Source organism: Saimiri boliviensis, chromosome Y (genome assembly GCF_048565385.1).
Source record: "Saimiri boliviensis isolate mSaiBol1 chromosome Y, mSaiBol1.pri, whole genome shotgun sequence".
Lineage (NCBI taxonomy): Eukaryota > Metazoa > Chordata > Mammalia > Primates > Cebidae > Saimiri > Saimiri boliviensis.
In genome coordinates, this window is record NC_133471.1 from 20906907 (window position 1) to 20932556 (window position 25650).

At 41.6% G+C, this 25650-nt stretch overlaps 1 protein-coding gene across 1 annotated transcript in view; it reads right to left on the reverse strand.

The window, feature by feature from the left end:
• MXRA5 (matrix remodeling associated 5) overlaps positions 1-25650 on the reverse strand; it is a 42641-nt gene that overhangs the window by 4677 nt on the left and 12314 nt on the right. The window contains 6 exon segments of the mRNA XM_074392414.1: positions 8144-8953; positions 8956-9473; positions 9475-11453; positions 11455-13088; positions 17047-17437; positions 17670-17799. Of these exon segments, the coding sequence (XP_074248515.1) occupies positions 8144-8953; positions 8956-9473; positions 9475-11453; positions 11455-13088; positions 17047-17437; positions 17670-17799 (5462 nt within the window).

Here is a 25650-nt window from a genome sequence, read left to right on the forward strand (position 1 = left end):
TAAGAGTGTTCCTATTTCTCCACATCCTCTCCAGCATCTGTTGTCTCCAGATTTTTTAATGATCACCATTCTAACTGGCATGAGATGGTATCTCAATGTAGTTTTGATTTGCATTTCTCTAATAACAGTGATGATCAGCATTCATATGTTTATTGGCCTCGTATATGTCTTCTTTTGAAAAGTGTCTGTTCACATCATTTGCCCACTTTTGAACAGGTTTTTTTTTTTTTTTTTTCTTGTATATCTGTTTTAGTTCTTTGTAGGTTCTGGATATTAACTCTTTGACAGATGGGTAGACTGCCAAAATTTTTTTCCCATTCCGTGGGTTGCCAGTTCACTCTAATGTTTGTTTCTCTGGCCATACAGAAGCTCTGAAATTTAATTGGATCCCATTTGTCTACCTTGGCTTTTATAGCCATTGCTTTTGGTGTTTTAGTCATGAAGTCCTTGCCTATGCCCATGTCCTGGATGGTTTTCCTTATGTTTCCTTCTAGTGTTTTTATGGTGTTAGGTTTTATGTTAAACCTTTAATCCATCTAGAGTTAATTTTCGTTTAAAGTGACAGAAAGGGGTCCAGTTTCTTCTTATCACTAGCCAGTTTTTCCAACACCAGTTATTAAACATGGAGGCCTTTCCCCCATTGCTTGCTTTTGTCAGGTTTGTCAAAGATCAGATGGTTGTAGATGTGTGGTGTTGATTCTGAGGTCTCTGTTCTGTTCCATTGGTCTATGTCTCTGTTTTAGTACCAGCACCACACTGTTTTGATTACCGTAGCCTTGTGGTATAGTCTGAAGTCCGGCAGTGTGATGCCTCCAGCTTTGTTAATTTTGCTTAGGATTGTCTTGGCTATTCAGGCTCTCTCATGATTCCATATGAAGTTTAAAGTGTTTTTTTCCAGTTCTATGAAGAAGGTCATTGGTAGCTTGTTGGGGATAGCATTGAATCTATAAATTACTTTGTTCACTATGGCCATTTTTGTGATATTGATTCTTCCTAACCATGAGCATGGAATGTTTTTCCCATCTGTGTGTGTCCTCTCTTATTTCCTTGAGGAGTGGTTTGTAGTTCTCCTTGAAGAGGTCCTTTACATCCTTTGTTAGTTTTATTCCTAGGTATTTTATTCTCTTTGTAGTTATTGTGAATGGGAGTTGGCTCTTGATTTGGCTCTCTGTTTGTCTGTTATTGGTATAAAGGAATGTTGGTGATTCCTACATATTGATTTTGCATCCTAAGACTTTGCTGAAGTTGCTTATCAGTTTGAGAAGATTTTGGGCTGAAATGACGGGGTCTTCTAAGTTTACAATCATGTCATCTGCAAATAGAGACAGTCTGACTTCCTCCTTCCCTAACTGAATATGCTTTATTTCTTTTTCTTGCCTGATTGCTCTGGTTAGAACTTCCAATACTATATTGAATAGGAGTGGTGAGAGAGGGCATCCTTGTCTAGTGCCTGATTTCAAAGGGAATGCTTCCAGCTTTTGCCCATTTAGAATGATATTGGCTGTAGGTGTGTCATAATAGCTTTTATTGTTTTATGATATATTTCATTGATACGTAGTTTATTGAGAGTTTTTAGTATGAAGGGCTGTTGAGTTTTGTTAAAGGCCTTCTCTGCATCTCTTGAGATAATCATGTGGTTTTTGTCTTTGGTTCTGTTTTACGTGATGCATTATGTTTATAGACTTGCATATATTGAACCAGCCTTGCATCCCTGGGATGAAACCTACCCGATCATGATGAATAAGTTTTTTGATGTGCTATTGCATTGGGTTTGCCAGCATTTTATTGACGATTTTTGCATCAATGTTAATGGTGGATATTGGCCTGAAGTTTTCTTTTTTGGTTGAGTCTCTGCCTGGTTTTGATATCAGAATGATGTTGGTCTCATAAAATCAGTTAGTGAGGATTCCCTCTTTTTATATTGTTTGATATAGTTTCAGAAGGAATGGGACCAGCTCCTCTTTGTAAGTCTGGTAGAATTTGTCTGTGAACCCATCTGGACCTGGACTTTTTTGGATGGTAGGCTGTTGATTGCTGCCTCTACTTCAGACCTTGTTATTGGTCTATTCAGGGTTTCAGCTTCCTCCTGGTTTAGTCTTGGTAGAGTACAAGTGTCCAGGAATTTATCCATTTCTTCCTGCTTTACTGATTTCTGTGCATAGAGCTGTTTGTAGTAATCTGTGATGATAGTTTGTATTTCTGTGGGATCAGTGGTGATATCCCCTTTATTTTATGTTATTTTTTGCATCTATTTAATTCTTCTCTCTTTCCTTTTTATTACCGTGGCTAGCTGCTGTCTATTTTGTTGATATTTTCAAAAAACCACCTCCTGGACTTACTGATTTTTGAAGGGTTTTTTTGTGTCTCTATCTCCTTCAGTTCAACTCTGATCTTAGTCACTTCTCGTCTTCTGCTAGCTTTTGAGTTTTTTAAATCTTGCTTCTCTAGCTCTTTCAATTTTTATGATAGGGTATCTATTTCAGATCTTTCCTTGTTTCTCATATGGGTACTATTGAAATAAATTTCCCTCTCAACACTGCTTTAAAGATGTCCCACAGATTCTGGTAAATTGTATCTTCATTCTGGTTGGTTTTGAAGGACATCTTCATTTCTCCCTTCATTTCATTGTTCATCCAGTTGACACTCAGAAGTAAATTGTTCAGTTTCCAAGTGGTTTTCTGGTTTTGAGTGTGTTTCTTAATCCTGCGTTTTAATTTGATTGTGCTGTGTTATGTTAGACTGTTTATTAGGATTGCCATTTTTTTGTATTTGCCGCGGAGTGATTTGCTTCCAATTATGTGGCCAATTTTAAGGTAAGTGTGATGTGGTGCTAAGAAAAATGTATGTTCTGTGGATTTGGGGTGGAGTGTTCTGTATATGTCTATTAGGTCTGCTTGGTCCATCTCTGCTTTCAAGTCCTGGATGTCCTTGTTAATTTTCTCTCTCATTGTTTTAATATTGACAGTGGAATGTTGAAGTCTCCCACTATTATTGTGTAGGAGTCTAAATCTCATTTAAAGTTTTAAGTACTTGCTTTATGTATCTGGGTGCTTTTGTTTTGAATGCACATATATTTAGGATAGTTAGCTCTTCTTGTTGGATTGATCCTTTCACCATTTTGTAATGCCCTTCTTTGTCTCTGTAGATCATTGTTGGTTTGAAGTCCATGTTATCAGAGACTAGGATTGCAACCCCTGCTTTTTTTTTGTTCTCCATTTGCTTGGTAAATCTTCTTCCATCCCTTTATTTTGAGTCTATTTGTGTCTTTGTATGTGAGATGGCTTTCCCAAATGCAGCATACCAATGGGTCTTGACTTTTTATCCCGTTTGCCAGTCCATGTCTTTTTATTGGGGCGTTTAGGCTATTTATGTCCAATGTTAATATTGTTATGTGTGAATTTGATCCTGCCATTTTGGTACTGGCTGGTTTTCTTGCCCGTTGACTCATTTTCTTCATTACATCTTTGGTCTTTGCCATTTGGTGTGCTTTTGCAGTGGCTGGTATGTATTCCTTTCCATGCTTAGTGTTTCTTTCAGGAGTGCTTGTAGGGCAGGTCTGGTGGTGATGAAATCTCTCAATAATTGCTTGTCCCTAAAGGATTTTGTTTCTCCTTCACTTATGAAGCTTAGTTTGGCTGAGTATGCGATTCTAGGTTGAAAGTTTTTTTCTTTAAGGATGTTGAATACTGGCCCCCACCCTCTTCTGGCTTGTAGGGTTTCTGCTGAGAGATCTGCTGTGAGTCTGACTGTCTTCCCTCTGTAGGTAACCTGACCTTTCTGTCCGGCTACCCTTAACATTTTTTCCTTCATTTCAACTCTGGTGAATCTGACGATTATGTGCCTTGGGATTGCTCTTCTTGAGGAATATCTTTGCGGAGTTCTCTGTATTTCTTGGATTTGAATATTGGGCTGCCTTGCCAGGCTTGGCAAGTTCTCCTGGATAATATGCTGGATCATGTTTTCAGCTTGGATTCATTCTCCTTGTCATATTCAGGTACACTGATAAAGTGTAGATTAGGTATTTTCACATAGTCTCATGTTTGTTGGAGGTTTTGTTCCTTTCTTTTACTCTTTTTTTCTCTTGTCTTGCCTTCTCTTTTTATTTAATTGAGTTGATCTTCAATCTCTAATATCCTTTTCTCTTGATTGATTTGGCTATTAAAACTTGTGTTTGCTTCACATAGTTCTTGTGCTATGTTTTTCAACTCTATCAAGTCATTTATGTTCTTCTCTAAAATGGTTATTCTAGTTAGCATTTGTCTAACCTTTTGCAAGGTTTTTGGTTTCTTTGCATTGAGTTAGAATGTGTTCTTTTTGCTCAGAAAATTTTGTTATTATCCACCTTCTGAAGCCTGTTTCTGTCAATTCATTGCACTTTTTCTGACATGTTGTGTTCCTATGTTGTTGAGGAGTTGTGATCCCTTGAAGGAGAAGAAGTATTCTGGTTCTTTGAAGGTTTCATTTTTTTGCACAATTTTTCCCCCATCTTCAAGTATTTACCTGGCTGTGATCTTAGGGAGCTGCTTGATGAAGTCACTTGTCTACCTGTTGAGGTGCTACTGGGTTTCTGGGGACTCCTTCAGGTTACTAGGTAAGCTTCCTGTGTCTTTTTTATTTACACTGGGAGGTTAGGTCTGCCTCTTCTGCTGACTTGGAGGCACTGATGGGCAGTGAAGAACACTGTCCCGTTGCTATGTAAGCTTCCTGTGTTTTTTGTTAAAACATGAAGCCTAGTTCCACCTCTTTAATGATGGGTTGTGTCTCTCCTCCACAGGGTTGGAACATTCGGGGTTCAGCTCAGAATGACGCACTGGTTGTGTAACCTGCTAGAGTTAGTGCTTCAGCCCCCTGGGGTTTGTTGGGGATGGTAGGGACCCACCCAGTTGCACTGTCTCTCGGCTTTCAACTCCCTCTCTCTCTGGTCACAGGGGAGGAGCCTGCCCAGCTGCTCCATCTGCCTTCCTGCTTTCAGCTCCCTCTCTCTCTGGGCAGGGGTAGGGGGTGATAGCTTGGTCAGCAGGCTCTCCTGGCTGCATTATGGGCTTATGCATTTGTTTAGATCTGAGCACCAATGCTGGACACCACTCTGCTTTATTATTCGACTCATGCTTGTAATTCCCGGAGCTTGACTGGCTAAGATTCCCTGTTCTGTGTATTGCTAAGGCTTTGGGGGAAGCCCTGTATCTGGACTGGAGTGCCAGAGGGGGAGCCTCCAACTCACCAGTCAGATGCACTTTCTGGGTGAAGCAGCACCCCTCCCTGCCTCACTCTGCCCTGCCTCGGCTTTGCTCACCATGGGACCAAACCCATTGAAATGCACTTGGTACCTTGGTTGGAGCTAGGAAATCTCTCAATTTCTGCATATCTCTTGCTGGGTGTTGTGCACAAGAGTTGCGTCTATTTGGCCATCTTGACACCACCTCAGACTCTTTAGCTAATTACTTTCTCTAACATGGGAATTCAATCTCTGGATGAAGCTTTCAAATCCTGCAATCTTATCATATCTATACTCAAGGATAACTCATACTCTCTGACAAGGTTCTGGGGTTCACCCACCTACAAAATTACTTGCTCTCCTTATGAAAATAATTTTATAGTGGATGTATTATTTCAGCACAAAACAGACATTGTAAAAAAGGCCACTACTCTGATATGTTTACAGAAACTGCCAAGACCATAGCTGCCCCTTCCAAAACCAGGATCAACAGCCAGGTGAGTCTGCACAGCCCACCAGGTCTCGAAGAGGAAATATTGCTTGGTGCAGATGTAATCTCCCTAACTTCCAGGCAATGCAGCTAAGATGCCACCTAGCTTGGTGGTTGAGTCTTTCCCAATGACAGGTGACCATGTGACGGCATGGGCATGGACACCCACCAGCTGATCTCGCTTATGGTGTACCACCTCCACACTGAGGCATTACACGATGCAGACGTTCAAGAATGCCTGTCTTTCATTTGGTTTGGGATGAAAGAAGAGGACCACTGAAACCTCCTGCCAATCATCCTTATAGATCTTGGAGCAGTTATAAGTTGATCTTCTATTTCTCTCTGCTGCCTCAACAAAAGAGATTACCTTATCTGACAACTAAGGCATGATAAAATTATGCCAGGTAGTTCCACAACATTTGACTACAACACTTTTATAGATGTGACCAAATCTCATTTGGCCATGCATTGAGAGATATAGCATTTGTCTAAAAATAAGAGCTAGATAGCAAATGAGCAGCCAGCATTGAAAGTGGATTCTGGGAAATGTAGAAGACAAATGTGTATGAATGTCTGGTGAGGAGACATAATCCAAAGATAGTCTGAAATGGTCTATGGTGTGAAGGAACCTAAGGATTTATACAAATGGGATTTCCTTGAAGGAAAAGGGATTCCTTTCTTCCAAAAGGGATGTAACCCTTTGGAATAAAAATCTCTTGGTGTCCCCCTGTTCCCACTTCCAGGAAAATTTATTATGAAATTATTACGAAAACCTATGACTTCAAGTGCTGACCTTATCAAAGAAGTAAACAATTACCTATGCTCAGAGTCTCTGTGAACCTCTGAAATACTTTCGTTTGTGAGATAAAGCAGTACCAAGAAAGTACAGCTAAATGCTAGTAGCATAAATCATTCAGTATTATCCAAATGATGACAAAACACAACACACACACACACACGCACACGCACACGCACACGCACACGCACACACACACACCTCTGAACAGAATCCAGGGCTGAAGATACATTTGTGTTGAGAGAGAAGGAAAGAGAAAGGAGAAAAGGTATGGTCTTTTGTGCAGGCTGTGATTCTCCATTTTCATTTTCTTCTGTAACCTAGAAATTGTTCTGCCATTCAGAGAAAGCCAATGGTCAATTTAGGAAGCTGGCTGCTTTTTGAAAGTCTGTCTCAGGATTCCAGGTATAGACCATTTTTATGGGCTGAAATGTGTCCCTTCCAAATTTATACGTTGAAGTCCTAAAACATTCTGAGTTGAAGGAACTCAGAATGTGACTGCATTTGAAGATAGGGTCTTTAACAAGGTGATTAAGATTAAATGAGGTAAGTAGGGTGGGCTCTAATCCCATAGGACTGGTGTCTTTATAAGACGAGATTAGGACCCAGACAAACAGAAGTTCGACCATGCAAGGGTGTAGGAAGAAGACGGCATCTACACACCAAGGAGAGAGGCCTCAGAAGGAACCAATCTTACCAACACCTTGATCTTGGACTTCCAGCATCCGCAATGATAAGAAGATAACTATCTGTTACTTAAGCTGTCCAGTTTGTGGTACTTTGTCATGGCAGCCCAAGCAGGCTAACACAATCATATGTCTAGGTTCAAATCTAAGAAGCATCTGATTAGCACTTGGAAGACTAGAAGCTAATCTCTGACCAAGCTGAGTTTACCTTTGCAAGCTGGTAGAAGGGAAGGGGGGATTTACAGACCACCTCTCACATCCACTTAGCCCTCACGTGGGTGGTTGAAGGCTTTTGTACTGGAGCCAACTGAAAACAATGAGAGGCTCTCTTATGGAATATTTCAGACATGGGTTATTCTCTAACTAAAGGACCTATTAGATGTTTCCATGACTCCGTTTAAATCACATATTCATTCTAGTTCCTAGCTTCCTGTCCCTGCAAAGAAACAGGCTTAGATCTAAGCTGTCAGATGACTCCTCTCATGCTGCCAGTTCATTCTTTTCTGAGTTTCTGGCTGTGCCTAAAGTAGACTCCAGTAACTTTCTCCTAAACAACCTCTCGTTCAGGGGTAGATTGGGTACACATGGATATAAAAGATATGAAAAATAGACACTTGGGACTACCAGAGGAGAGAGGGAGGGGTGGCACGTGCTGAGAAAACCACCTTTTTGGTGCTATGCTCACTGTCTACGTAATGGGATCATTTGTACCTGAAACCTCAGCATCACACAACATATCCATGTGACAAACCTGCAGGTGTTTTGGCATCTAAAATAAAAGTTGAAATTATAAAAATAAAAATAAACACTTATTCAGGTAAAAAAAATTCCTCAAAGGTGTTATAAAATTTCTGCTAATGTGTTTATGTTGTTTACCATATTCTTTTTTAATGTATTATATTGCTAGCCAATAAAATAAAAATTGACCAAAAATAGTAGATGCTTAAACATGTTACCTGTGGAAACCTTTGTCCAAGTAATGAAAGGCTTGGGTTTCCCTGTTGCCTCACAGGGGAACACAGTGTCTGTCTCTGTGGTGACGGACACAGTCTGTGGGGAATTGGTGAGGATTTGGGGCTTTTCCCCAGGTGAGCAGAATTTGGAGGCAGGCGGTCCTCCCGCAAAGAACTTTGAGCCTCTCTGGTAGAAGCTTCCTGAGGACTGGACAGAAGATGTTAAGAAGGAGATAGAACTTTGGGTGGATGAGACCAGGGGCATATTCTGGAAGTTAGTTGAGGGTGATGCCATGGTCCGCAGAGCGTGCAACAGTGGAAGTGCTGGAGGGCCGAAGTCCAGATGGAAGGTGCTATGGGAATGTATCCTGTTGTAGAAACCTGGATTAACTTTTCTCTCTCTTGTTACTGGGGCATGAGAGGTGGGTAACTGGGGTTTCAGGGTGACTCCGAACTGTGGAACAGAAAGAGTCTTGTTGGTAAAGAAAGGGAATCTTCCACTGGGATAATGAGGAATTCTTGGACTTGGAGGCTTTCTAACTGGGTTTCTTGCCTCAGGGATGTTATTTCCGAAGACTTTGGAGCAGCCATTGAGTTGCTCAGTTCTTTGGTCGGCAAACTTACTAGAAATGCTGGGTTTGGACATGTGTGATGGGTGAGGAGTTGTACTTGATAACCCTGGATTCGTAAACTGTTTGCTGTCTGGCAAAGCCCTAGAAGGATATGCAGCTATTTCTGGTTTGATGGTCCAGTGGCTAGGTGGCTGGAAAGTTACAAAGTATCTGAAGGTGCTTTCTGTGGGTGTTTCAGGGGCCTCACTGTTCCCCTTGATAGGATGGGTTTCGCAGGGATTCTGGCTGGTTGATGAGAAGTATGAACTCTTCCATCCTGGTGGTGCCTATCTGGGCTAGGTGGTAGAATCTTACTATCAAATTTTTGTTTTTCCAACTCCTCCTTTGTAGGCAAGTTACATGTACCCTGGTTGGAAGATGGAGTTGATAATTCATCTGGCCCTGACATATGCTGTGTTCCTTCATTGTTCACTGGGGCTGCTTGGGTTTCTGGATTCCCCACATAATTCAAGAAAACATTTTCCTTGGAATCTCTAGATGTTTCAGATGTTCTTGGACTGAGAATTGCTGACTTTGTGGTGGTGGTTTGTCCCAAAGACATAAAAATCGTGGGTAGGGATGGGGATGCTGGCTCCTTCATCCGGGCAGGAGTAGGGATGTGATTCTGTGGTCTAGTTTCACAACGGAGAATAGCCACCATGGTTTCATGATGATCTGGACCACAGGTGGTGGTTTCTGCCTGACTCCTAGACACGTCCACTTACATTCGGGAGAATTGTGGAAGAACCAGCTTCTTCCTGTTGAAATGGTGTGGAGAGTGTCACAGAGGACAAAAACTCAGAAGTAAAATCCACCTCCTCCAGCTCTTTAAGAAGGGGATGGTCTACTGTAAGGTTTTCCCCTGAAGTGGTAACAGGTATGTTTGTCTGTAGCCTCCCAGACTGGGCTGTCCCTGTTTGGGTTCCTGGGAAGCCTACAGAAGAGGATTCTTCCTTAAATTCTCCTACAGTGCAGACCAAGGAGTGAGAAATTGGTAGGACATTAGTGATTGATCCACCAGGAACTATAGTGTCACTTTTCAATTTGTTGACATTTGTGGAAACATCATCTTTAATTTCTTTTCCATCTGATGTGGGTTTATATGTGATTGGAAGTGTCTCTTGGACTTTATGGTAAGATGAATATATTTTTGTGGTGGTTGTCATGTAATCTAAGGAATCATAAGAGTCCTCAGCTTTCAGAGAAACAGTTCCAGGCAAAAGCATAGTTTCTGAACTAGTAGTAACAATGTTTCTGTGTTTATTTTCTGGAGAAGAAGAGATGGGCTCTGATGCAGATGCTCTTGACCTCACTGTAGAAGGGGTATGTTGATGTTTATTTGGCCTCTTCCCATGTTTTCTCCATGAGGTTCCCTCGGATATGGGTTCTGCATTCTTCTCCATTTCTAAATGTTTGGGAGCATTAACTGTGTTATCCATCCAAAATGTAGGAACCAGAGAACTCTCCACTTGATTTGAACTCTTAATTTCAGGTGCTTGAGTTGGTTGAGTAGAAAAAGTCTCTGGTGGGGCAAAAGTTGTGGGTGGGTTTTGCTTGTGCCAGTGGTGAAATGTGTGGTGGTGAAATCTTCTTCTCCCATTGGGTCTCCTCCGAGAAGGGTGAGTGGTCATAGTGGATGATGAAGCAACTTTTTGCCTTGGTGTTGTTGCTGTTGTGGTGTCTTCGTCTAGCAGGGTGCCAACAGTGGTTTCCGCAAGCTTCTTAACTGGAGACATACTGCTTGTTATATCCAGTGTGGAGTTAGGCAAAGTGTTGGATTTGCTCTCTTTCCCCTCACTCTCAGAACTTCTGGAGTGTATGGGGTCTCCCTCTAGCATATCTCCTTACTGTAGTGTCTGAGACTTCTCTTTCATATCCTTTTTAATCAATAAGATGTCTTGAGTGCTTAAACTACTTTTCACAAGCTGGATGTTGTCTGTTGGTCCTTGTAGATGTAATTGACCTGGGACATCTGGTTCTCTTACAGTAGAATCCTCAAATGACTGTAATGTACTGGAGTCAGCCACCCACACGGTGGGGGTTGGAATAAGGTATGCAAAGGTGTCTTCTTTCATCTTATCCTCATCTGGTTGTGACTTAGTCTCCAAATATGGGTCAAAGTATTGCACAGGCTCAGACTCAGCCAAGGAGACAGTATCTAGTGGAGGCTCATACTCACTGGATGTGGGCTCTGGCACAGATCCAACATCTGTTGTAGACCAAACCTCTGTTGCCATCTCTTCATGGGTGGTCTCTTTGTAGACTGTGTCTAAGGTGCACAGAGTAGGAGACGCTTCATAAGACTCAGATATAAGTGTAGGGGCTGCAGTCCATTTCAGGTCACCTTTGGTGGAAGTTATCTCCTTAGTCTTCTCGGAAAACTCATCCAAAACTTCTTCCAGTGGTGTGCTTGTTACTTTGTGTTTACCAGGAATAACTGCACTGTGGTTGTGTTCTAGCCCCATACTGGTTGAGGAAATGGTACTCAAAATGTGTTCTTCTTCACCAAGCAGAAGTACATCTGCTGAGGATTCTTCAGCACTGGCTGTCATCTGCACAGGAGATGTTGAGGGGGGAGAAACAGCAGCCAAAGTTGGTGTGACTTCTAGATTTAAGGATGGAGGAGTTGTGGTTTTAATGACCTGGGGTACTTCTTTGCCCTTTGGGAGATTTTTCCCACAGACTTTGGCTAAAATATCAGCCCCAGCACTCCGGATTAATCTGTTGGTTTGCCATGTTTATCCTTGGTCTAGATTCTAACCCTCTGCAACCTTCTGCAACATTGGTCTCTGGTTCTTTTTCCAAATGTTTCCCGAGTTTCAGCTTTCTTCTCCCTTTCTTGGCTTTCTTATCTCTATTGATGGCATCATCCTTTGTTTTCAGGAACACTTCTTGGTCAGTTGGATGTAGACGTTTTCTTGAAGTGTTCTCTTTATCTCCCATGCCTGATCCTCCTTCATCCTCCACGATGTCTTCTCTCACTCTGGAAAGAGGCTTTGCACCGGGGCGTCTCCCTTTTTTGGATGATGAGCCAGACTCTTTCTTGGTCACTGTGATTCCCACCATAAAATGGTCTGCCCCTTGCTGATTAACAGCCACACATGTGTAGTAATCACTATCACTGACTTGGACCTTTGGGATTGAAAGAGTTCCATTTGGCAGCATATATACATGTGATGTGTTAGCCAAATCATTAATTATCTTTCTGTTTGGAAGAATCCAGCTAAAGTGGGCTTCAGGTATTGCTAAAGCATTGCAAGGCAACATTACCGTCTCCCCTGGGTTCTTGCCAATTATCACTGTGTCTCCATCGGCTGGCTGAGTGGAGGGAGACTGCACAAATACCCTATATACCATGCGGTCCATTTCATCCCTCACTTGAGCAATGCACTGGTACATTCCTGAGTCGGATGGCTCCATGGACTTCATCCTCAGCCAACCACTGCTGAGAATGGAGAACTCTGGGTCATCCATGGGTGCTTTCAGGATGGAACCATCTGGAAGCACCCAGAAGATAGATGGACTCTCAGAAGCTTTCACATTGCAGCTCAGCTGGCATGGACTCCCTTCCAGGACAATCTGAGCTCTTTGCACAGCTCCACTAGGCTCAGTCATTACCCAGCTTCTGCCTCGAACCTCCCTTGTGTCTTTGGTGGATATTGTTTGAGAATACTGGGTGTAGTAGGAAAGTAGCACCTTCTTGGCTGTACTCTGACGTCGATTCAGCTGGATATCTATAGGCGGCTGCATGACCCATTCTGGTTTTGCAATAACCTGGACTCTCACACCTGTGTAGTAAAGAGCTTCCTCATCAGCATCCTGCCTGTACTGGTAGCTGACTCTGGGGTCTTTGCTGAGCACGAGCTCTCTGTGTAGCTTCACTGGAACTTCGCTGTAGTATGCTATCAATTTCCATAGCTTTTCATAGTTTTCCCGAGTCATCGGACACTCCAGGTCCAAGGCAACTGTTGCATTTATGTCAATATCTGGAGGATCTGTTTGGTTCAAGTGAATTTTGTACACATTCATTGGTTTCTTGATGTCACAGACCATGTTCACCATGTTCCCATGCTCGTCGGTCATATTCAAAGAGATGCTTCACTGGGGGAGTTGGAATTTCTCCAGGGTGAGCTGGGTGTCACCATCCTCTTCCTGTTCTTGCCCCTCCTCAATACTCATGCTCCTGTTCTGTCTCAGAGGAGACTCTATGGAAGGCTTCAGACAAGTCATGTCCTTCAGCTTATGAATCTCATGTTTGTACAACTTCTTTGGACTGGAGCACATTGCACACAACTGACCACCTTCATAAGCTTTGTCCTTTTTACACTTTAGAATTCCTAAAATGAATAAACAAATAGACACTCAATAAGTTAAGAAGCCAAAGAATGGCATGCCTTGCACACAGCCAGAGGATACAGCCTATGTTTGCGTCTTTATCACCCAGCTGCAACTCCATAAATGATGAATCCCATACATGAGTTGTCTTTGAGGCTTCATGTTAAAGCCACAGTTTTATCACACTGTGTGATAACTAACAGGTACTTTATAACTGCTTAACCATGAATAATAATTTTTAATTAAAAATATCTTAAAATACTTACAAATGAGTATTTTAAAATATTTCTGAGTTAAAGAAAACAACTTCATTCACATACATTATGCAATGTGCCTTCTGTGGAAGTTCAGGATAATCTACATAAATAACTGCAAACTGAGGGAACATTTCTAGGTAAAAGGATGAGTCTTTGCATGTATCACATCATATCTACTTTTTGTTGTTTGTTCATCTTGATATATGTATATCAATATATATACAAAAATATCTTCACATGTATCTATATATATACAAATATATATCTATCTTAACAGATATATTTATACCTATTAGGTATTTATATAATATATAGACATATATCTATCACAATATATAAACATATATTGATATATCAATAATATATATTAATATGTAGCTATATATTGACATATAATCAATGTATATTTATATCTAAATAATATATAAATACATATATGGATGTAAATATATAAATCTGTGAAAGCATTTTCAAGTAAAAGGAAGACTCTTTGCCATGTATTATATCATATTTACCTTTTTTCATCTTGATATAACAATATATAAATATATAGATGTACATATATATTTATAAATATATAATCAATAGATTTATAAATAAAAATATAATATTTATAAATTTATTTATGTAAAAGTATGTAAGTATATTTATATTATAAATAAACAATCTATAAATTTGCATATATTTTATATATTTATATATAAATATACATAATTGATATATATCTATCTAGGTAACTATATCTGTATTTATAACTTTATATATGTTTATAACAAACACTTCACAGAGTGTTTGCTTTTGGGTTCACATTGCACCCTTGGTCTCCTGGACATGAAATCCTCTGGAATTTTCTCTGTTCTTTCTGGCCGCAACTCGGTCTCATCCACTGCTTCCTCCTCCTCCTCTGCCTGCATCTTTGCTGACTGGGTCCTCCTTGACCTGGTCCTAAGCCCCTTTCCTTCCTGGTCTGCTGCATCATCAATGGCATCTCCCACATGTGTGGTTCCAATTACCATCCACCCACCAGTGATGACTGCCATATGTGCTTCTCCAGTCCAAACACATTCCCTGAGTTCCACACCCCATAGCCTCTTTGACATGTCTATTTAGATAGCAGGAAGGCTCCTTGAACTGACATCTATGAAACAAACTTATATTCTCTCCCTGCCCTAACTGTAGAATCTGATGCCTGTTCTATCTCAGTAAGTGATGCCATTCTCTCTCTGCTTGGGGAAACTGGAAGACTAGGAGTTTTTCCTGACAGTCCTCTGCCCACTTCTGCCTATTCCCATTGGGAATAAGCCAGTCATACTTCTTCATCTATGACTTGGAGAATTATAAAGCTCCTAACTGGCTTTGCCGTCTTTCCTTTTGCGCTCCTGACCACAGTTTTCTATGTGACTTTCCAAGTAAACACCTCAAAGTGCAAATAGAATTGTTTTGCACATCTCCCCAACATGCATACTCACACTCACACTCATGCACACACACATACATGCTGTGAGACAAAGCAGCAAACGTAAGAAGCAGCATTTCACAAAGTCCGTTGGCCAGATGAATTTCATGGCTCAGTGAATGAGCGCAGTCTCTAGAAGAATGCCCTGAAGGTGATGAGCAGGATGGAGCACAGGTCCACATGTCTCTTGCCTGAATCACCGCACTTCTAGAAAAGAGGAGTTCAGTGCTCACAGGCCTTGCCTCTTTCCACATGTAAGATGGTGACTCTGCCTCTGTAATTTATAATCAGATGTCCCCTGGCATCCAAACTTTGATGAGAATCAGCTCTAATGTAAATTCTGAACACATCTGGTGTGAATTCTGACCACATTTGATGTGACTTCTGAGCACCTGCAGAAGCTCCAGCACCTGTGTATAAGCTGTGGGCTGAAATACTGCTCTGGAGCAGTCTAATAGAAACTCTTTGAAAGATTCTAGGATTGCAATCTTCAGAAAGGCTCACTACATAAAACTAACTTTAATACTTTAAAATATTGGCTTTTCCTTCACATTCATGTGAATCTACACACAGGCAGATGTACACACATGTGCACAAACACATATGTGCATAGGCATGCACACACGAAGATGTGCAGGTGTGATCTCCAGACAGGAGCAGAGATGGTCTTTGCCCTGCAAAGCTTTATGGGTCGACATCCATAATGTCATGTTGCTGCTACAAAATAGCCATCCGAGTGCATTTTCAGGCCCTCTTGTATCCATTGCGGTGTGGGGACTGTTTCCCACCAATGGAATATGAGTGGAGGAGGCGTGTGTCTTCTCTGGTTAAGACCATTCACACATGGGTGTATCTCTGTCTTTCCCCCATCCACTGCTTGATGGTCTCTTGGAATGAACCTCTAAAAGCTGAGAAAAGGCAAGCCCCTTGAACATCTAGCAGTAAAGACACCCAAGCAGACAACTGAGCAAATCTAATAATGTTGAGTTGGAAATAAGTTTAGAAGCTGCAAGGAACAGAAGGGAAGACTGTGTGGCTAGAAATGGATGAATAAGAAGAACAATGGGGGCACCATGCTAGAGGATGGTGGGGACAGGTAGAGTAACCATTGTGTGGAGACTTCTTGGAGGCAATGTGCAAATGTGCATCTTATCCTAAAAGCAATGGAAATCAGTTCTGCAGAGGTCTGGCCTGGCTGTATGCACATTCTGCAAAAATGTTCTCACTGCTTTGTAGAGAGTGGATGGGAAAGAGGCTGGCAAGGCCACAGGGAGGCTTGCTTAGAATGCTCCCTCTTCCCACCAGAGAGAGAAGAAAAGGAGCTTGATCCAGGCTAGTGGCTGTGAGAATGGAGTTAAGAAAATAGATCCAGGATATGGTAAACACAGTGCAATCTGAGGATGGGTATCGGTTGCAAGGAAGGGCTTAGAGAAGCTAGAGTAAGGAAGGAAGAAAGGAAATGGGGGTAAGGGAGGGGGGAGGAATGGAGGAACGAAAAGAGGGAAGAAAGGAAGAAAGGAGAAAAGTAAGGAAGCAGGGAAGGGAGAAAGGAGGGAGGGAGGGAAGGAGGAAAGAAAGGAAGGTGGGAAGCAGGGATGGAAGGGGAGAAGGAAGGACAAAGGAAGGAAGGAAAGAAGGAAAGATGAAGAAAGGAAGGAGGATGGAAGGGAGGGAGAGAAGGAAGGAAGGAGAAAAGGAATAAAGGAAGGAAGGAGAGGAGGAGGGAAGGCAGCACAGTCTACTTTGCTGCAACTCCTACACCTAAGTCCTGGTTGTTGTCTTAGCTCTCTGGATCAATACTGAGCACTGCTTCCCTGTCTACAAAACAATGACCTCGTAGCCACTCCTCCCACCAGCCTGCTCTTTTCCAAGCATCCTTTGTGACTTCCTTATGAAACAGGCATTCACAGCCCTTTCCCAGTCCCAGTTTCCCACATTAACCTGCAGTCCAAGGCTGGCGTGATCCTCCAGATATCCATTCCATGGCAACCCAAGTCGACCATATGTAACTGATTACATGAGCACTACGTTTCACTAAGGGATAGCTGCGTTTGCATTGGGGAATAAAGGTGTCTCAACATTTAAGTGCTAACATTGAAGGTGTGAGTTCCTGTCTTACTGATTAGATGCTCAGATTTCACCAAAGGCAAGATGAATAAGTCAACATAAGAACCTTGGAAAATGGACTGTCTCCAAAAAGATAAAAGAGCTTGCAGCTAGGAGTGATCTGTTCTCTTCTCTTCTTACCTCTGGATTTTGTATCCCATTCCAAAAACCATCTCATCTCACAATTGCAGGCCCACAGACTTCCCTGCAAGTAAAGATTCTCCAGAAACAGCATGTTCTGAAGCATGCTGGCAGGAAGGGTTCTAATCATGTTCTCCGCTAAATAGAGGTGTCTTATGGTGCAGATTCTGAAATAATCCAGAAACGTGAATGTGGAGAAAGTGCTGGGGTGCAGCTGGTGGAGCAGATTTCCTTCCAAATGGAGCAGCCTCAGGTACATTAAGCCATTGAAAGCTTGTGGGTGGATAAACTCGATCTTGTTGTGGTCTACGTGCAGCCTTATTAAGTTAGAGAGACCCTGGAGGGTCTGTCCTGTGATGGCTCTCAGCTTGTTGTAGCTGAACTTGAAAACCTACAAGGACAGCGGAAAACAAAACAAAACAAAAGCATCCTGTTTATAGTTTAAAAAGCCACAACCCCAAACAGAAATCAGTACAAAGGGCTGGAGAGTCATGCATGAGGCTGGCCTTTTATGTAAAAAGTAGCCATTGTATTGATCATTAAGGAGAATGACATAATTTCCATTCTTTATTACTGGTCCTAGAGGATGCAATTAGTGATGCTTATAAAAGCTGTGGGTTTACCTGGAGAGAACTGAGGTTTCTTAAAGCCCCATCGGAGACGTTTGAGATCTCATTGCCATGAATCATAAGTAGTTCCAAATTGGTCAGTCCTGCAAATGAGGTTTCTGACAGGGCCTGTATGCTATTAAAACTAAAGAATAGTAACAATAATAATTAAGAAAATAAATAGCAAATACTTAACTCCCATATGGGAAACATTCCCTAGCCTCCCCAAGAGCAAATTAGAAATTAGTAAAATGGTGTCTTATTTATTTATTTATTTATTTATTTCAATCTTATTCCATCACCCAGGCTGGAGTGAAGTTGTGTAGTCATAGCTCACTGCAGCCTCCACCTACCAGACTCCCGCAATCCTCCCACCTCAGCCTCCCAAGTAACTGCAACTGTAGGTACAGGCTACCACCCTGACTATTTTTTAATTTTTTGTAGAAACAGGGTCTTGCTATGTACACAGACTGGTTTGGAACTCCTAGCCTCATTAGATTCTCCTGCCTGGGCCTCCCAAAGTGATGAGATTACAAACATAAACCACTGCACTTGGCCATGAAATACTGATTCTGAGATTGTAGGGATGCCATTCCCAAAGACCTTTATCCCTTTGTGGCCTTCTCTAACTATGGGGTCAAGAAGAAAGTGGCATATATTCATTTGTCTTCATTCTGTTAAGGAATATTGCTGGAGAACTTTGAGTTTAAATGTGCTAATGTGGTCAGCAGGTATTTGGTATTCATTCTGTTAAGGAGCACTTGTGGAAAACCTTCACTTGGAATATGCTAACATGGTCAGGAGAGTATTTGATGTCCATCAATAGGATTTAGAATTCAACGTGAGGCTGTTCCACATGTCTGTTTCTTGGAAACTCTGTGCTGAAGTGGCAGTAATAAGGAGGGACAGACAACTAGCAGGGATGGGAAAATCCACAGCATTGGAATTTGCTTTGCATGTATTAAGAAAGGAGAGATCTCCGTGCTAAGGGCCAATAGAAACATTGACCTCAGATATCAACACTCATTTCCCATGGACGGGATGCCATGTCTGATGGATGGCATTTGTAGACATGCTAGGTTTCTTTTTTCCTGTTTGTTTTTTTCCTGTAACCTGTCCTCAAGGTGAGATTTTTTTGTTTTTAAGTTTTGTTTTTTTGTGTTGCAAATACAATTGTCAAGATGCTTTTTTGACCAATATAGAAATTTCTCGCTGCCATATTGGTAATAGCATAAACAATGCTTAAACTTGATCCCTGGATAAGCAATTTGAAAAGTGAATAGACAAGCATGCACACTGTTACCATAAATCAGTGCTTCTGCTGAGATATAACCCGTCTAGGCTGATATCATGGATCACTTCTCCTTATCACCTAAATAAAAGGAAATCAACTAGCAGAGAACACAGGTGAACAGTTCATAGTTAAATGCAGCAGATGCTAGCATGATCCAGTTTTCTCATACTCATATGCACCCAAAGCTGGACTACAATTTGAAAGGCAACAGGAACACCAGGTTCAGTGAAACTCCCCTAAGAACCCGCCTTAGGAAGTACCTTTCTGCTACAAAGTTTTCAGAGCGGGACATTTATAAGCTCTACTCTCAAAAACCAACCTTGATTGCTTCAAACTCTTCAAAGACCCCCTTTCATAACTGCATTCTTCTTTTTAAGACCAATTTATGCAAAGAAAACATCAGATGGAATTAAATGTATCCCACCTCATGTTGAAATAATGTATAGATTCAATGTGGTGTATGGGGAAATATAGTAAAAGTTGATCCTATTTCCTATTCATCATTATGACTCATGCAGTTAATGAACAATCACATAAACAGTTTCTCTCTTCTTGATTTCATGACATTTTCCACTCTTCTTTTTAGTGCATTACTCCAGTATTTTGTCAGCTAAGCTCTGCTTTATTTAACACTGGTGAGAGGTAAAATATTTAAAGAATTGGGCTCATAGCTATTTGTGCACCTTATGAACATGCTTTGGATTCCATAGAAGATGGGACACTAGCTGGATTTGAGCCTGGTCCTCTTTGTATTACTTTTCACCTTTTATCATCTAAACCCCATGAAGCAGGCTAATTTCCCACAGCAGGAACTAAGATTCAAGAATGTTTTCAGGCCTGGCATGGTGGCTCATGCCTAGCACTTTGGGAGTAAGAGGTGGGAGGATCACTTAGTTCCAGGAGTTCAAGACTACCCTGGGCAATGTAGTGAGACTTGGTGTCTACAAAAAATACAAAAATTAGGTGGCCATGCTGGTGCATGCCTGTGGTCCCAGCTATTCAGGAGGCTGACCACCAAGGACCAATTGAATACAGGCGGTGAGGCTGCACAGAGCCATGATTCTGCCACTGTACAACAGAGCAGAACCCTATTAAAAAAAAAAAAAAGAAAAAGAAAAAGAAAGAAAGAAAGAAAGAAAAAAGAGAGAGAGTGGAGAGGAGGAGTCTTTCTTTCTTTTTTTTTTTTTTGAGACGGAGTTTCGCTCTCGTTACCCAGGCTGGAGTGCAATGGCGCGATCTCGGCTCACTGCAACCTCTGCCTCCTGGGCTCAGGCAATTCTCCTGCCTCAGCCTCCTGAGCAGCTGGGATTACAGGCACGTGCCACCACGCCCAGCTAGTTTTTTGTATTTTTAGTAGAGACGGGGTTTCACTATGTTGACCAGGATGGTCTCAATCTCTCGACCTCATGATCCACCCGCCTCGGCCTCCCAAAGTGCTGGGATTACAGGCTGAGCCACCGCGCCCGGCCAGGAGGAGTCTTTCTAAGCTTTTCAAGTAATAAGAAAAAAGAGTGGTTCAACCATGTAATTTTCCATTCTAATGTATTGTTTTCCTATTACCTAGTGGTATTTTGGTCTTATTAAAACAAGATAGGAAGTTAAATATTCCACACACACAGTAACAACAATAATCCCCCATTAAAGACAACAGGAAACTCACAGAAAACATTGAATCAATTCAAAAACACAGTCACTGATAGTAAAATCCAGGTATCTTGTGACCAAAGCTTCATCTTATATTCAGACACAATTAACTGAGGTGGCGGAAGGTATCAATACCTACTTGACATTCGATTTTACTTCATGAGTTTAAACGTATGGAATCATGCTGCAAAATTCCCCAGAAGATAATGCTGCAAAGTCAAGTGGAATTCAAGGGCATGAAGATTTATTTAATGATGTTAAGGACCATGAACCTCCTAAGTGGGTAAAATTGCAAGTAAGAAAAAAGAGGTGCATTTTTTGCAATCATGACCTCAGCAATTTCCTGCAGAGTATAATAAAGGGGAAGAGATTGACTACTGGAAGTTGGGTGGGGAGTGGAGGTCCCAGTGTGTAGTGAGGTGACAACACTGTAGAAAGGTCCATCTCTCTCTGTCTCTGTCTCTCTCTCTGATAGGGTGTGGTTCTGTTGCCGAGGCCAAAGTGTGGTGGCACAATCTTGGCCCACTGCAACCTCTGTGTTTTGGGTTCAAGCCATCCTCCCACTTCAGCCTTCTGAGTAGCTCTGACTATAGAAAGATGCCCACACCTGGCCAATTTTTTGTAGTTTAAGCAGACCCCGAGATGGAGTTGTGCCATGTTATCCAAGCTCATCTTGAACTTCTGAGCTCTAGTGATCCACCCACTTTGGCCTCCCAAAGTGCTGGGATTATAGGTGTGAGCCACCGCACCCGGCCACCATTTTTATCTCTAAGAGAATAGCTTGTCTGTTCTTATTTAAGCAGAAGGACAGATGATCTAGCAGACAAGAGAGGGGCAAGAAACTCTTACAGGGTGGGTTTGCTGATGGCATCCTCGGAATTGTTCACAGGTTTTTGTTTGACTGAATTACCAGCAATGAGGAATCATGCAACGCACGTGAGTGAGAAGCAAAGAGAGTCTAAACGTACGTTTCAGAGATGCCGACTACAGTGTAGAAGTCTGTCTGACACATTTTCTCACTCACTCTTTAAATCGACTTTCTGCGAAATCACTTGAGCAGTAACCATTGCTCAAGATGCACACCACAAAAAGGAATGAAGCTCTGACACAGGCTACCGTGTGGTGACCCTTGAAATCTGTGGTTCACTAAAAGAACCCACTGCAGGTCATCTATTGCAGTGGTTCCCAAACCCCGGGCCACAGACCAGTACTAGGCCGGTTAGGAACTGAGCTGCACAGCACGAGGTGAGCAGGTGGGTGAGCCAGCAAAGCTTCCTCTGCACCTGCAGCCGTTCCCCATCACCGGCATTACCAACTGAGCTCCACTTCCCGTCAGATCAGCGGTGGCATTAGATTCTCATAGAAGCACAACCCCTGCTGTGAAGTGCGAGGGATCTAGGTTGTGCGCTGCTGCTGAGAATCCAGTGTTCGATGATCTGTCACTGTCTCCTTCACCTCCACATGGAACTGTCTAGTTGCAGGAAAATGCGCTCAGGGCTCCCATTGATTCCGCATTATGGTGAGTTGTAGAATTATTTCATTATCTATTACAGTGCAGTTATAATAGAAATAAAGTGCACAAGAAATGTAATGCACTTGAATCATCCCCAAACCACTCCCCTCCCTGTCTGTGGAAAAATTATCTTCCATGAAACTGGATCCTGGCACCAAAAAGGTTGAGAGCCACTCATCTATTGTATAATTCCATGTATATGAAATGTTCAGAATAGTCAAATTCATAGAGACAGAAAACAAAGCGGTGGTTCCCAAAGGCTGGTGGAGGAGAGGGGGTGGAGAATGACTGCTTAACCCATATGAGGTCTCCTTTTGGGGTGGTGAAAATGTTTCCAACAAGATGGAGATAATGGATACACAGTAGTATGAAGGTGCTAAATGGCACTGAATTGTAGAGCCTACAACTGTGAATGCCACGTCATTTGAATTTTACTTTAAAAAATTGCATAAGCATTGTGCAAGTCAGCTTTGTATGTGCCTTCAGGATTAGTTGACTCTGAGAACAGGCTTAATTCTTTTAGAGATGAAGACATAAAAGGAAAAATGAGGCAGGTACTGTTTGAACTTCCCTCAATATAAAGTAATGTCTGCTACAGATTCCATATGCATGGATTCATTCTGCAATGCAGTTGCAGCTATAATTTGAGCTTTATGTGTCTGCAAGTTACTATTCTGGGTGGGTCAATAAAATAGGCAAGGGCTCAGCTCTCTTAGCAAGGATGACTAAAGAAGTAAAAATAATAAAAAAGATCTTTTCAGGCAGTTGTAAATTTCATAAGGAAAGAATTAAATGACAGGAAGGAGAATAGAAGGGGTTTGCTGGGCCAATGTCTAGGGCAGGACTCTCTGGGGAGCTGAGATTTAAAGTAGGGCTTAAGCAGCAAAGGGGTGTGACCACGTATACCTACACCACTCTTGGGGCAAGGCATTCCCAGTGGAGGAAGACACCCAGAGATTTTCATTGTTTTATGCAAAAGCCTATTGTTTGGTTTGCTATCCCTAATTAGGAACTTGGTTTGGGTGCTGTGTCAGTGTTTCACTCCATTACTGCTTGACTTACAGTTCATTCACTTTCTGAACTCTCTGCTCAAAGATGCCTCTTTTATTTCCAGAGATTCATTCTTGGTCTACTTGGGCATGGCCTCATCATTTTAGAAGAATATTCCATGGCAGACAATTAGTTAGCTCTCTGGTATTTTGCTGTTTGCCACAAAGTTCAGAGTTATTGGTCATCTTTCTGTTCCTTAGACTCAGGGAGCTTGCACGCTTTATGGCATGGTCATTGATTTGTTCTCTATAGAGATGCTGCTCAAGATCCTGTAATGCACAGGATGACCCCTGCAACCCAGACTGATTCAGTCCTAAACATCAAGATTGCAGAAATTTGTAAACGTTATCTTAAGTGCAAAGGTATGTGCAAAGGTATAAGCAAAGACAAATAGACAAAGTATGTGCAACTTTGTCTGTCTATCTGTCTCTCTTTCTCTCTGTCTGTATCTACCTACCTACCTACCTACCTATCACCTATCAATCTATCTATAATCCTAAAATCTATCAAGCATCTATCTGTTATCTATCATCTCTATATCAACGAAGTATCTGTTCATTCATCATATCTATTTATCATCTATCTATGTATCTATAGCTACTTCATCTATCTATCATCCTATTATCTACCTACCAACATACCTACCTTTCATCTATCTCCATCATCTCTCAGTCTATCATCCTATAATTTTATCATCTACCTATTATCCTATCATCTATCCATTACCTATCTATCTATCATGTATCTATTCATCCATCACATCTATCTATTTCTCTATCTATCATCTATTACTTTTTCATCCATGGCATCTATCTATCTAATATTTATGCATCGTCACCGAACGTTTCCAAATGTCGTTAGAGAAAGAGCAGGCATTGCTGAATGGTGAGAGTGAAAATGAGGACAAACTGGGGCAAAGGACGTCTGCCTGGAGGGGAGCAAGTGGGTGGATTCTGTCATTTGCTGGATGGCAAAGGCTGGGAGAGACATGTGTTGGGGAAAGAATTCAAAGCTGTATTTGCCATGGGATGTTTGAGAATTTTGTGAGAATCTAAGGGGAGAATAGGGCTCAAGACCAACATGGAGACCCACCATGCACGTTCAGGGGAGACTGGCCAACTGACCAATGGAATAGAGCCCTGGGGGTAAATAACATCATCTGAACAGAGCCTAGAAGAAGGAGGCAGATCTTCAGTCACAGGAGATAGGGTTCTGAGGGTCAGTCTCTGAAATGGTTCAGAAACAGCTGGATGTTCCTCAGCACAATTTTACTTCAAGGGTGTGCTATATTCTCCTTCCATAGTTGTGGTCACCAAAAAGGTCTCCAGATGTCACTAAATGTTCCCCAGGAGCAAACTTATCTGTTACTGACAACTACTTTCATAGATAGATGATAGATAGATATGTAGATATATAGATAGCCAGACAGATGATAGATACATAGATAATATATAGTTGGGTAGATTAATGATGATAGACATAGACGGTAGGTACATACATGATAGGTAGAGAGAAAGATAAGTGATAGAGATAGATTGATTGATGGAGATAGATAATAGGTAGGTAGATTATTGATAAATATATGATAGAGAATAGATACGTAGATAGATTGACTAATAGATGATAGACGAGTAGGTAGATGATACATAGATGATAGGTAGGTGATAGGCAGACAGATGATAAATAGATTGATAGATCCATAATTAGATGATAGGTAGGTAGATCGATTGGTTGATGGATAATAAAGATAGATGATAGGTACATACATAGGTTAAACACAGACACATAACAGACACATAGATAGACAATGTAGATAGATGATAGATAGATAGATAGATAGATAGACAGATAGACCGATAGATAGTTAGATATTGAGAAAAGCAGACAGAGTGGCTCAAATGAAAGCTATGGATAGCTAAATGCTAAACGTAACCTGAAAAGTTTGGTGACAACTATCAAGGTGGAGAAGAAGGGAAAATGGGAACAAAGCATTAATACTGGTTGATTTCCCTTCACATCTGAATAAATCCCCCTGTTTAGTAAAGCATTAAAAGTCTGGGATTGGCTCCACATCCACTCAGAAACCTGTCTGACTTTGTCATCTTCCCCCTCCTTGCTTTAAGAGGCATTAGAGAGCTTGCAGATGCAGATGCCAAGGGTACCAGATGTCAGAATCGGGCAGATACTCTGGTACGGACAGAAGCCCAGGGAATCACTTGAGTACCCTCTCTCAGAACCTGAGGTATATATACATACCCTTTTTGCATCCTTCTAAAAATCAACAGAGAGTCTAGGAAATTAGCAGAACACTCAGGAAACAGAATCTACCTGGAGACTGTGACGACCCTTTAGAAATTGCAGTTGTGTGGCTTATTAACCCTCTGGTTTACATTCCAGACAACCTTCATCACCTATTAATTGGTAATCACTGATTGTATAACCAACTCTATGAAATGTTTATGGCAGATAATATTTGCAAAACTATGTCATAGGTT